At 43.0% G+C, this 13427-nt stretch overlaps 1 protein-coding gene across 1 annotated transcript; it reads right to left on the bottom strand.

Annotated features, from left to right (window-relative positions):
• Positions 1-3533: 3533 nt before the first annotated feature.
• FKBP7 (FKBP prolyl isomerase 7) lies at positions 3534-13421 on the bottom strand. Its single transcript, XM_075000824.1, has 4 exons — positions 12638-13421; positions 10373-10524; positions 4571-4704; positions 3534-3901 (listed from the first exon to the last, which is right to left on the bottom strand). Exons 1-4 carry the CDS (start codon positions 13039-13041, stop codon positions 3740-3742), a joined length of 852 nt encoding a protein of 283 aa, XP_074856925.1. The 5' UTR covers positions 13042-13421; the 3' UTR covers positions 3534-3739.
• Between the last annotated feature and the right edge of the window lie 6 nt (positions 13422-13427).

Below are 13427 nucleotides of genomic sequence, written 5' to 3'. Positions count from 1 at the left end.
ACCATAGCTGGTGATTGTATTCCACGTTGGGCTGTGTATTCGCCATATGTCCATATTCTGATTATAGTGGTAGGGAACCACAAACAAATCTACCTTTTGTACTTGGCTAACTTGTATCTGACTTATTTTAAGCCTTCAGGCTTGTTGACTTTAGTGGCCTTGATATATCTGGAAAAAACAAAACAAACAACATGGTTTAGTAATAATTATATTCTCTTGTGAAATTAGGGCAGAGTCTCTTCTATTATATCTCAGGTACAGAAGCTGTAGAACCCAGTATAACACATTTAAAAGTTGTTATGCAGTCAAGTTGTAGCTGTGAGAGTTCCAGGCTGTTGTGCTGGGAGTTCCTTTCTGACTCCTGAAGAAGAGTTCCATGTTGTTTGAAAGTTTGTCCCTCTCTCATTAATGGAAGTTGGTCCAAAAAGAGAGGGAAAAATTAAGAAGTTTGAATAGTGGGAAATATGTGCAGCAGAGGGCACTGCTGTGTAGAATACTGAAACTGGCAGTGGTAGGTATTTCTGCAATGTCTGCCTGACCAGCGTGGTTCTTTTCTTGCTATTAAAGCAGGAGGGAGATTAAAATTCTACTTCCCTGTATTATAAGTAGGAGCTATGTGTATGTGGCAGCATTTCAGCATCATTCTGGTGCTGCTAGGTTCAGCCTGTGGAACCTTAGTGGAAGCTTACAATTTAATATGTAACCTAATGATTACACATTCAAATAAAATGCAAAGATGCTTATCTCTTTAGAACTTGAATATTGTCAAATTGGTATTTTTTGCATTTTTGTGCACGTCTGCCTTTAAATAAGTTGGTAACTTTTGAATGCCATGCTTAATCAATTTCAAAGTTTTAAGAAATGATCTAGGCAACAGTGGCTGGAATCCTCCTGATTTTGGGGAAAATCAGAAACCAAAAGGGGAAAAAAATGTAGAAATTCAAGGAACTAGTTCTGTCTATTTAGGACAGCTGTAAGTTTTAGCACCTCTGCAGCTTTCTACAGATCAAGTAACTGTGGCATCTGTTACTACCGTCCAGCATTTAACTAGGGCCCTGCAAAACTTATTATGGACTGTGATATCTGGTTTCTGGGGCTTATTTTGTTTTGCAGAGGTATGTGTCCCTTTATCCTTTATCTATGTGCACAGATTTGCTGGGTAGACCAGCATTTCTCAAATTGGGGGTCCTGACCTAACGGAGTTGCAGTGGGATTACAAGGTTTTTTTTGTTGTTAGTATTTTGGCGGGGTGGGGTGGGGTGGGTGTCATGGTATTGCCACCCATACTTCGGAGGTGGACAACCAGAGAATAGCAGTTGTTGGCCAGCTGTTGACACCTAGCTTTGAAGGGCAGCATCCTGCCAACAGCAGTGCAGAAAAAAGGTAGCAGTATGGCATCACCCCCTACAATAACCTTGCGATCCCATCCCACAGCTCCTTTTTAGGTCAGGAGTCTTACAGTTACAATTACCATGAAATTAGAGGTTTAAATAGCAGAAATCATTACATTTACAATTTTTAGATTCCCACGACTGTGAAGTTGTCATAAACATAACAGTACCCCTACCTTCACGCTGCCTAAAGAGTTTAACTCATTGACACAAGGGAATGGTGGGAAGGTGCCACACGGGGTAGACTGGAAGAATTCAGTGAGCACCTTGGGTGCAGAGCAGTGTTTAAGTGCCTAACAGGTTGTTACAATGAGCATGGGGGAGAAAAAAATACTCCTCTTAACCTCTGATAGGACAAGAAGCAGTGGTCTTAAACTGCAGCAAGGGAGCATTAGGCTGGACATCAGGAAAAACTTCCTGTTGGGGTGGCTAACCAGTGGAATAAATTGCCTAGGGATATTGTCTCCCTGCTCTTAAATCTCCAGTGATGAAGAGTCGACAAACACCTATTAGGGATGATTTAGAGCAGAGGTGGGCAATAAATTTTCCTGGTGAGGGGCACTCTTTAAGAATTTGGTACATGGTCAAGGGCTGCATTCTCCCATGATATTAACGGAGGAGGCATGCGGTCTGGGATGGAGCTTGGGAGCAGAAGGGAGCTCTGGGTCAGGGAGCATGGTGCAGGAGGGGTACAGGGTCTGGATGAGATTATGGGTGCAGGAGGATTCTGACCCAGAAGAGGGCTATTGGGGATGCACGGTCTGGGAGAGGGTTGCGACCTGGGGCAGGAGTGCAGGAACTTAGGTTCTGACTTAGGGCAGGAGGGGTTGTGACCTAGTATAGGAGAAGGGGGTGTACAGTCTGGGATGGGGTATGGGTTCAGGAGTGGAGGTGAAGAGGATTTGGGTTGTGACCTGGGGCGGGGTGCAGGAAGCGAAGAAGGGGGTTGAGGGGCTGGAGGCGGGCGAGGAAGGGGATGTCAGGTGAAGGCTCTCGCCAGGAGGCACTTACCTTAGGTAGTTCCAGGACAGCAACTCAGCGAGACCCTCGGGCAGGATCCCAGCCTTCCAAGCCACTGCACACTGCTCAGTGCGGTCAGCTGCAGGGACTGAGTGCATCTCTGCATGGTGCACATTCCTGGAGTGGGAGGGACCTGCCATGCACTGCAAGCATGGCCTAGGCAGCTCCCATTGGCTGGATTCCAGCCATTGGGAGCTTTGAGATTGTGCTGGGGGCAGTGAATAAAGCCCTCCCCACAAGAGGCATGCAGGGACGCCCATGGCCCCTGTAAAGAGGGCATAGATTAGTTTGGTATGACTAAATTATGTGGTCCATACACATTAAGACTCTGTGCATCTGGAATTACAGATTTTTAAGTAGCATGTATATTATCATAGTTAGCACATTTCAGCTCACAATTGTTTATTCTATCACCAACCTGTTGAACAGGAAGTTTTTTTGGAGGTGGGAGGACGGGCAGAGCGGATCAAGGACCACATTACAAAGTTTTCTCAGATCACATACTAGACTGATAGTTTTGTTAGAAAGTTCTGTGAAATACCTTTCCATTGTATTTGAGGAAATCAAGGTAGAAATCTGCAGAGAATAACTAAGTACAAGTATCCTGGTGTAGCAGGAACACGCAAAATCAACCTCAGAGGCTGCATTCGACCCCTGTACTCCTTGTGAGACATGAGGAATAAGGAAGGATGATTTAGGGACAGCCAAGTAAGACCAGCACAGATAGGCTGATTCTAGCTATGCAATTGCTGTAGCTAGAAGTGCGTATCTGTGGTTGACTTACTTTTCCTAGTGTAGACGTAGCTTCATTGTGGTCAGAACCTAACTTCCCCAGCAAATCCTACTTAACTCCCATTGCAACGGAGCTCATAATTTTGACTAATTTTCTTTATGTTTTCATTAGCTTTCTCAACTTTGATGTGGATTCTGTGTTCCAAGAGATTCCTTTCATACTCCCTTCTTTTGTTCTTTTGTTTCAGGAGTGACATAACACAAGAGGAGTTACCTGATTGGTGCTCTGCCTTAAATCAAGCAGTGATGCTATCTTCAGCTAAATCAGGTCCAACAAAATCATAAAATTTTATACCTGAATGAAAGCTTGTTAAAGACAGACTATGCCTTTTTATAATTTTATTTATTTTGTAAAATGTATCAGATTCTATTTCTGAAATGTTACTAGTAACATTTTTCAACACTCATCTTTAAAAGTATAAACATTTACCATTACAAAAAAGACTTGTAAAAAGTGAAAAAATGAAAGTTAATTTTAGAGATTTTTTTAAAACCTAAGGTACAGAAAGTAGCTAGGAAATTTTAGAACTAATTTGCTATAGTTCATCATGCTGATAGACATTATATTCCTTTGCAGATATGAAGCCATCTCCATCATGATCATTCTTCTTAAATATATCAGCCAAAATAGAATCATGAACAGATGCATCACGTTTTTTACCATCTCTTTGAAACTCCTGCTTCAAATAATGGCTAATCTAAAAGAAAGAAATTAAAACATTATACTAACTGTACTTCATCTTTGTGAGCTCACCAACATAAATGCGAGCATATAGGCATTCATGTCACAAATATAAAAAGAAATCAAACAAAACCTCTGGCACTGGAAACCATAAAGCAAAAGTACACGAAAGGGCAAAACATGAGGAACTCTACCAAAAATAATGTTGGAAAATAACCATTTCTGTACCTCTTCTCAAAATAAAGTAACAGTGCATAATAAAGATCATCTACGAATAGCTGCCATCAAAGATATTTTCAATAGAAAACAGCTCTTAAGTAAAATGAGTTAGTGATGTCTGACTAGTTCATAATGGGCAACTATAACACAAAATCGTAACTGACACTCTCATCGGCTGTTGCAGCAGAGAAGATAAGACTTTAGTGGGTTAGGAGTGTAAATTAACCTTTTAACTATAGTAATGGTCCCCATATATTTCAGTACACTCATTCCCCAAAAGGGGAGACTTGAGACGCTACCTGAGAATGATTCAAACACTGTATTCTTGTAATTTGGGACACACCCCTATACACATCAAAGTGATAAGTAAAAGATGGAATCAGAGGGCGTGCATATAGGGATAATGCATGGTTTAGTTTATTGGTAGTGATACGTGATCTAGCCCAAGTCTGTTGAGTCATTTTACCTCATTGCGAGAGAGCTTCTTGTCACTGTCCAAATCTATTTGAGTAAATGCTTCGACACTGCGTGGTCCTTTATTCACTGCATACAGTTCAATCTCAAAGATCAACGTTGCATTAGGTGGAATCTTGCCTTGTTCTAAGAATACAACAAAAACATTGTAGGAATCACACTGGTCAAAGCTCTTGCTACTATATAATCACAGAGCATTATTAATCCATTCCTAACAGATAAATAGAAATGGATTAATAGTAGACTACTCCAACTTGTGTGACATGTAAATAATTTGACCCCTACGTTTAAATTATAAGCCCTTCTTTGGGATGCTTTCTGAACTCATTCTTGACCCAAAGCAATCCTCTCCCTCACTGAACACAGGACAACCCACCTTACTTTTCTCTTCTAGGATATATTGTTTAGTGGTCTGTTCTTTGGGTTATCCAGCTGGATGAGCCACTATTCATCAAGGTTCTCCAAACTTAGCAGTAAAGATCCTCATACTGAAACTACGGAAAATGCTCTTGGCCACTGTTGTGTTGACGGTAGGAAGCTGAGGGAGTGTCACTTTAGGATTTTCTTAGCTCCCAAGGGGTCTCAGTTAATCTCCCTGTCAGGGGGTATATATGTGAAGTGGAATGTTTCCTGCTTTTCTACACAGCTGGAAGAGACTGCCTCCAGCTCCTTTAGAAGATGTTAATGGATTTGGGAGAGGCAATGGGCAGCTCCCCATAAACGCTGAAATGCACAGTGACAGTGAAGGCCAGCTAGCTCATAGCAGACTGCAAGAGAAATAGGTCATCAGGAAACCTACAGAAAACATCAAAAGTAATGGATGCAGGGGTTTTGTTCAGAGAAGGAGGTTGCTGAAATGCTGATAAAAGAGAAATGAGATGAGGTTGCAATGACAATCTTGATATTCAGAGTCAAATGTTTTCAGGCATTATTAATAACCATCCTAATTCTCTGAAACAAAATTAATATGTAGGACAGATATTATTTATGTTGCTCATTCCAAGTGTCCAGACAGTTAAGTAAAACTTTGAAAATATAACTCAAACTATTACAAATTCTCTTTAGAAAGCCTTGCATTAATAGAAGTCTTAAATGTAATTGGAGATACACACGTCCTAGAACTAGAAGGGACCTTGGGAGGTCATCTAGTCCAGTCCCCCGCCCTTTTTTTGGCAGGACCAAGCACCATCCCTGACACCTATTTGCCCCAATCCCAAAATGGCCTCCTCAAGGACTGAACTCACAATCCTGGGTTTAGCAGGCTAATGCTCAAAACACTGAGCTATCCCTCCCCCAACAGTAAATACAAATGATCCTTACAACACTTTTTAAAAAACTCTGACAGTTCCATCCGACAGGCTAAAATAATGTTTTACTTCATAATTTAAAAGCTACAGTATTATTTGAAGGACTGTAGTAATGAGGCCATGTTTACATGCAATCCTTCTTTGTTTGAAGTGGAGACAAACAGGAAATAAAAGCAGCCACATTCTGCAAAAACATGTTTAGATAACTGTGTTTACTATTAAGGAATTTACAAATAATATAGTTGAAATATTCAACTATTTAGGAGAAAGGCTATTGATACAGGCTCAAGTACGCAGAATCTTAGCCATCTGATCATCACAGGAAAAATGGGCTATAAGAATGATCTGCTTGGTCCTAGAAAACAAAACGAAGATGGGGTCTAATATTTCTGTGTCAAAGTATCTTAGTATCAAAAATGTACAGGAAATATTAAATACAAAGATTAGCTTCTGCATTATAGAATCGTAGAACACTATAACGGGAAGGGACCTCAAGAGGTCATCAAGTCCAGTCCCCTGCCCTCACACCAGGCGCACACACTTTCTATATCATCTCTGTTAAATATTTATTCAACCTGTTTTTAAATATCTCCAATGATGGAGATTTTACAACACCCTAGGCAATTTATTCCAGTATTTAACCACCAGTATTTAACCACCTTGACAGTTAGGATTTTCTTCCTACTGTCCAACCTTTGCTGCAAGTTAAACCCACTGCTCTTTGTCCTAGCATCAGAGGTTAAGGAGAATATTTTTTCTACATCCTTCTTCTAACACCCTCTCAGGTACTTGAAAGATATTATCTTGTTTCCTCTCAGCCTTCTCTCTTCCAAACTAAACAAACCCACTTCTTTTAATATTCTCTCATAGGTCTTATTTCTAGATCTTTAATCATTGTAGTTGCTCTTCTCTGGACCATCTCCAGCTTCTCCACATCTTTCCTAAGTGGAGTAATTTGCATTTGTTCCTATTGAACTATATCCTATTTTCCTCAGATCATTTCTCCAATTTGTCCAGATCATTCTGAATTCTGACCCTATCCTCCAAAGCAGTTCCAACCCCTCCCAGATGGGTATCATCTACAAACTTGATAAGTGTACTCTGTATGCCATTATCTAAATCATTGATGAAGATATTGAACAGAACTGGTCCCAACACTGATCTATGGAACCCTACTTGTTGTTCCCTTCCAGTGTGACTGTGAACCATTAATAAGTACTCTCTGCAAACAGTTATCCAACCACTTAAGCACCCAGCTGATAGTAGCCCCATCTAGGTTGTATTTCCCTAGCTTACTGATAAGAAGGTCATGTGATGCGATATGAAATGCTTTACTAAAGTTGAGGTATACCACATCTACTGTTTCCCCTTTATCCACAAGGCTTGTTATGCTACCAAAGAAAGCTGTCAGGTTGGTCTGATGTGATTTGCTCTTGACAAATCCATACTGTTATGTATCACCATATCTTCCAAATGATATGCTTAGAAAGAATATGCTTTCTAAAAGGAAGAAACTGAAATAGTAGACAAATAACAGGAGTGGACCAATGATTTCTAAAAAGTCAGTCCAAAACATGCATTTGACAAACCATGCTACATGCAGTTAGTGCGTAAACACCCAGCTGGCTTCTAATTATATGCTGGCTCACCTAAATTAGTACATAGGATAGTCTATTATCAGAATATATTTTTGAATTTCTGCATATCCTATTATATGTGAAGATTAAAATGTAAATCAACTTTCTTCTTAAGAGTAGTGGGCAAACTGGTATTACTTGTGTTTCTCATCTGAGATATATAACAAAACATATTGAGAGGTTTCAGTTTTAAATTAAAAAATGTGTTTTGTTAAACTGTTTCAGTTGTGTAACTGTCTGAAATATATACCATATATTTGCAACAGGTTTATGTAATATTTATTAATATAAGCTAACAGGGTAGACTTTCTTGCAGGTAGTTTTAAGAATTATACATACCAGAGTTAAAAACATGTAAAGACCTAAAAAGCCACATGCATCCAGACCAAGTGAATATTAGACAGTTGTCCTCCCCAGCATGCAGGAATACGTTGAGACAGAGGACAAGCGTGTTGCAGGAAAAAGTCCTTCTTCAAGCACTGCCTAGAATAAAGTTACATCTAAGGTTAGGTTTTAATAATGCACTTTTTGTTTGATATCAGTGAAGTTTCTTGTTGATCCAAGGCACGATTTGTTCATTTCTTGTTATGGTTAATGAGACAAACTCATTCCAGGTGTAATTCTCCTGCCAGAATTAAGGATGAATTTGGCTCATAGAATTTTGACATGAACCAATGATCAAACTATATAATAGAACAGCAGGAGCATGATTAGTCAATGCCTCATGTTCCATACAAAGATGGATTAAAAAGAACTAAAATATGATGTCCATTCATTTGAAACATTTCCTGATAAGATTTTAACTCCTGAGTCAACCTATTAGTCTCATATATTGCACACATAAATGTCATCCGTTCAGATTGGGTTTCCTGTGCTCCATTCAGTGGGGTAGTGATGACTACAATAATTATTATGCTTAATTATTAAACTTCTTATTCAGCTAGTCCAAAGAACAGTTACCCAAACAAAGAGGCTGTGTCTACACTAGCCCAAATCTTCAAAATGACCACGCAAATGACCATTTCAAAGATTACTAATGAGGCGCTGAAATGCATATTGCTGCCACGCGGCTCGTCCAAATGGGTGCCCTTTTTGAAAGGACCCCAGGAACTTCGAAATCCCCTTATTCCTATCAGCAGATAGTTTGTCAGCAGACAGGAATAAGGGGATTTCGACGTTGACAGGGTCCTTTCGAAAAGGAGCCCTGTCTGAATGAGCCACGTGGCAGTGAAAAGTGGCAATTTCGAAGAACCGTGGCTGGTGGCATGCTAATGAGGTGCTGAATATGCATTTCAGCACCTCATTAGTAATCTTCGAAATGGCCATTTCGAAGATTTGGGCTCGTGTTGACATAGCCATAATGTTTGGTCACATTAATTCGGAGTGGTGTATAGTGAATCTCCTAACGTTTTGACTGGGGGAGAAAAAACAATTAAAGAGACAATCTGACAACACCCAAATCTTAGAAATTAAACATGAATTTAATGCAACAGGAATCAGGACGTACATAGTTTGGAGGAAAATAATAATTAGTATAATATTTAATTATTTGTGCTCAACTCAAAAGGCCTTTCTAATTACCTCAAAAACAGAGAGCTGGTGTGAAGATCTGATTCCTTTTGATAGCTTTTCAAATGTGATTTTTGTTTTCTAAGAAGAAGTCATGTATTAAATTGTATGCAACTTGGATCAAGCACTGGCAGCACAATGGAGCCTCAAATAATAGTCGTGAAAGGGTGACCTCTCTCTCCTAGGGTCGGCACTCTCAATGGTTGTTATACCCTGTTACAGAAGTTCCTTGCTAGCAAGGACTTGTTATTCCCAGGTCCAGTTCTGTCAATGCTTACTTGTGTGAACTGGTCTCCCATGAGCAAAAATAACCTGTCAGGGCTCTGTCCCCACTCTGGCACTCTGAGTACAGATAGCGGTGGCCCGCAAAAACTTAAAACACCTTGCCTATACACAGGCTTTACTTTAAAACTTCCAAAGGTTATGGATCACCTGGGCCCTGGAAGGTATGCTGCCACCACTCCCTTAACCCAGGAAGACACACCTGGGAATATCTTCCTGTGGGGGTACCCCCAAGATCTTAACCCTCCCTCTGGAGAGAGCTTAGAACAAAGAACTGTAATTTAGTAGCTGGCCTTGTAGTCCAAGGCAAACATGTTCACAGACACTTGTCAGGACACAGGTATCAGATCAATTGCTTAAAAACAGTCATTTATACACAAAAAAAAGATAAAATAAATCATGGGGTTGCACTCAGAGAAAGTATTTCCCTGGGATTCAGCTTAACAGTTACAGGAAAAAACATCGAGTCAAAGAAAAAAAAAAAGAGCAGCAAAACAAGGCAACAAGAAAACAGAGTTAGCCAGTCCAACCAAATTCAAAATAACCATAACCTGATCATGTGTAGCTATACATTTCCCTTTTACTTGCATTTCTATGGCTGGTTTTGAGATGGTCAGGATATTTTTGGGATTCATTTCAGTTGCCTAGGAGACATCCTTCTCCCTCCCTCCTCTCTCTGCTTCTCCAGGAGACACAAGACTCCTTAAACTGCAATTGTTCTCATTTCAAAAAAGTCACTCCACTCCCATTGGCTCACCTGGGCTCAAGTTACCCCAGGAAGAGATTAACTCCTTCCTTGCCTCATTCATGACAAAACCCATTATATTTCTGGAGACTGTGCGCGAAAACTCACAACTTTGCAGGCTCAGACACTGTAATTATCATCAATTAATCCACTGTCAAAAAAGCCTGGATTATCAATAGGCAAGTAAATTATCTGACAACATAAAGACAGAAAAGAAAGCAAACAAAAATTTTAGGTTTTTTTTTTTTTTTTACCATATCCTTGCTTTCCATACGCTAATGATGGTGGAATTATCACTTTTCGTTTTTCTCCAGGACACATCCCCATCATAGCAATGTCTAATCCTTTTATGACTTGTCCAACACCCAAAACAAACCATTTTGGGTGGCCTTCATTTTGTGTGCGACTACAAAAATAATGAAAAGCCTTTAACGAGTAAACAGCAACAAAGTTAGTGTTCAATTATTTGTTTAAAAATCACTTTAACATTTAAATACAGTGACATTTTTAAAAAGTCACAGTAAAGTGTACATTTAAAAGCAAACAACTGGCAATTTTTATTTATAGTGAAATATTAAAAGTTTTTCTGGTATAGTCGATTGGTTATAAATCCTAAATTGCATACACTGGCAATTTCGCACTAATTTGTTACAGAACCAATAGAAATTAACTGATAAAATGACACCTTTCTGCAGAAACACAAAGAGAACTGAGAGAAGTAACTCTAGGAATTGTCCTTACCAGAATTTTTTAAAATCCCACAACTGGGGGGAGAATATCTTCTCTCCCCTCCACTACACACAGCAATTACACAGAATGAGCTGTAAAACAGCAAGTGACAGTGATATGCAGGGTGACAGGCAGCAACACCGGAAGAGACCAATTCTTTAGTTCCTACCCAGTATAGTTACAGCTACACTAGAGCACTCTTTTGAAAGAGCGCCTTTTGAAAGAGAGTGGTCAAAAGAGGCTCTTTTGAAGGGGAGCGTCTACACACTGGTCAGTGCTGGCATTGTTGACGAGTGCTGTTGAAAGGGCCACACGCCACATCAAAAGGGGCCATCCAGGATGTCAAAAGAGAGCGCCTACACTCACCAATAGTTTCTTTCGAAAGAAAGGGCCAGGATATGCTGTGGACGGGGTCACAGGGTGGTGAAGCCCTTCTGGGGCTGCAGCAAGCCACTCCTTTAAAGGGCCCCTCCCCAACACCTTTGGCCTGCACAGCATAGCTGTGGCCGCACTTGGCCAAATCAAAGAATACTAATGAAGTGCTGAAATGAAAATTCAGCACCTCATTAGCATGCTGCCAGCTGCGGCACTTTGAAAGTGCTGCTTTCGAAGTGCCATGACTGGCAGCATGCTAATGAGGCGCTGAAATGAATATTAATTTCAGCACCTCATTAGTATTCTTCAATTTGGTCATGAGCATGGCCATTTCGAAGTTTTGTCCAAGTGTGGCCACAGACCACGAGGCCTGCGGAGCTGCCACAAGCCCCAAAGAGACACTGCCCACGGGAACGGATATGGAGCAGCAGCAGTTCGAAACCCTGCTGGCTGCCACCAGCAGAGTGGGTGCCCTGCGGCTCCTGGCAGGGCTCCGCAGGGGCAGAAGGGGATGCCCCAAACCATGGGGTCCTCCACATCCTGCTCCCCCCAGGCACTCCACTGGCTCTAGAGCTATCCCACCAGCTCAGAGTGGTGGGAGCAACTAGCCATGGGGGAGTGGGACGGCGACCAGTGGCTCTGGAATTTCCAGATACGGTGGCAGACCTTCCTGGAGCTCTGCCAGTGGCTGTCCCCGGCCCTGAGATACTGGGATACCCAAATGCAGTGTGCCCTCACCTGCAGAAGAGGGTCACAATAGCTGTCTGGAAACTGGCCAGTCCAGACAGCTACCGCTCCGTGGGACACCAGTTTGGACCTCCCTTGTCTGGCAACCAATGTGGTCCATCAGCTCTCTATCCCGCTGCTCCTCCTCACTGCCAGCTTTGCTTCTGGTCTCAACTGGACCCCCTCCCTGTGGCCTGGCTAGGCTGCTGGCCCCCACCACACTCAGCTCCCGTCTTGATGCCGCACGTGGCCCCACCCCTGCTGTCACACTCTAGACAGGCCGCCACATGCTGGCCCCTTCCCTGCTTGCCATGCCCCCCCCCAGCCAGGCTGTTAGAAGCAGGTCCTGGCCCTGCTGTCACAGGCAGCTCCAGCTCCAGCCCTGCCGCTGCACGCTGGCCAGGCTGCCAGATATTCTTTGCTTTCTTTTGTTTTGTTTTGGTTTTATCAGGGGGATGGGGGGGACTGCGGCTGAGGGACCGGGGGGCAGTAAACTCTCCGATTTTATGGACTTTCGGTAATAAAGGACAACCCTCCTCCCCCATTAGTTTGTTAAATGGAAGGTTTACAGTAACGTCAAATCTGCTTTAATACAGATTTGAAAAGGAACAAAAGGCTACAGGTTTGCCTGTTTTTATTTGCAGAGGTGAGCCACACCCGGTGAAGAAGAATGACGTAAAGTTATTTACCTGCAGTAGAACTTGGATCCATCACTGGCCAGGTAGCCATCATAATGTGCATTGAGGAGATCTCCCTTCTTGCTCTTCAGCTTGCACTCTTTGGGCACATGCAACACTTCGATTTTCACGTCCTCCGCAGGGGCATTCTCTTCCTTTTGTCCCTGCGCGTGGACCGTAAGGAGGCCAAAAGCCTGCAAGAAAACAACTAATTTCACGCCGAAAATCATGCTTGCGAAACCGGCCCTCGCAGCCTTGTCCGGGCTGTGAGTCTGCAGCAGCCTCGAGAGTAAGCGGCCCCCCCCCGGCCTGGCTGCGTGGCATCGTTCGACGTCAGGCTGACACTGCCAGGGGCGTGCACGTCGCCTTGTCCGAGGCGCCCCGCCCGCTTGCTCCTCGCCCTGGGCAATTTGCATTGCCTGCGGTGTGCTGGGCGCGGGGAGCCAGTCCCGTGCGTGCTCGGGCTTGACTTACTCCCGAGAGCGCTTCGCTTCCCTCCCTGGGAACCTGAAGCGCTACCCGCTCCTGGGCGGGGGACCTCGCGGTCTCGCAGCAGCGGGGGTGGGAGATTGCTGTGTGTCAGCAGGATCGGGAGGCGCGCTGCCACGTGGGCTGTCCCCGTACTTTCCTTCATGTGCACGAGCTCCGCTTCATTTTCACTCCCCCGCCCGCAGGGGGGAAACTAAGCGCCGCCACTCGCAACACTGCGGGGCGGAGGGGGCGTGGGGCTGTTGCGGGGCCCGGCTGTGCCGCAGGCCGGCTGGGCTTGTCCGGAGCTGCGGCGGGGCACGGACGACTCAGC

This window comes from Carettochelys insculpta, chromosome 8, assembly GCF_033958435.1.
Source record: "Carettochelys insculpta isolate YL-2023 chromosome 8, ASM3395843v1, whole genome shotgun sequence".
Taxonomy (NCBI): domain Eukaryota; kingdom Metazoa; phylum Chordata; order Testudines; family Carettochelyidae; genus Carettochelys; species Carettochelys insculpta.
This window is presented reverse-complemented; position numbering and strand designations above follow the sequence as displayed.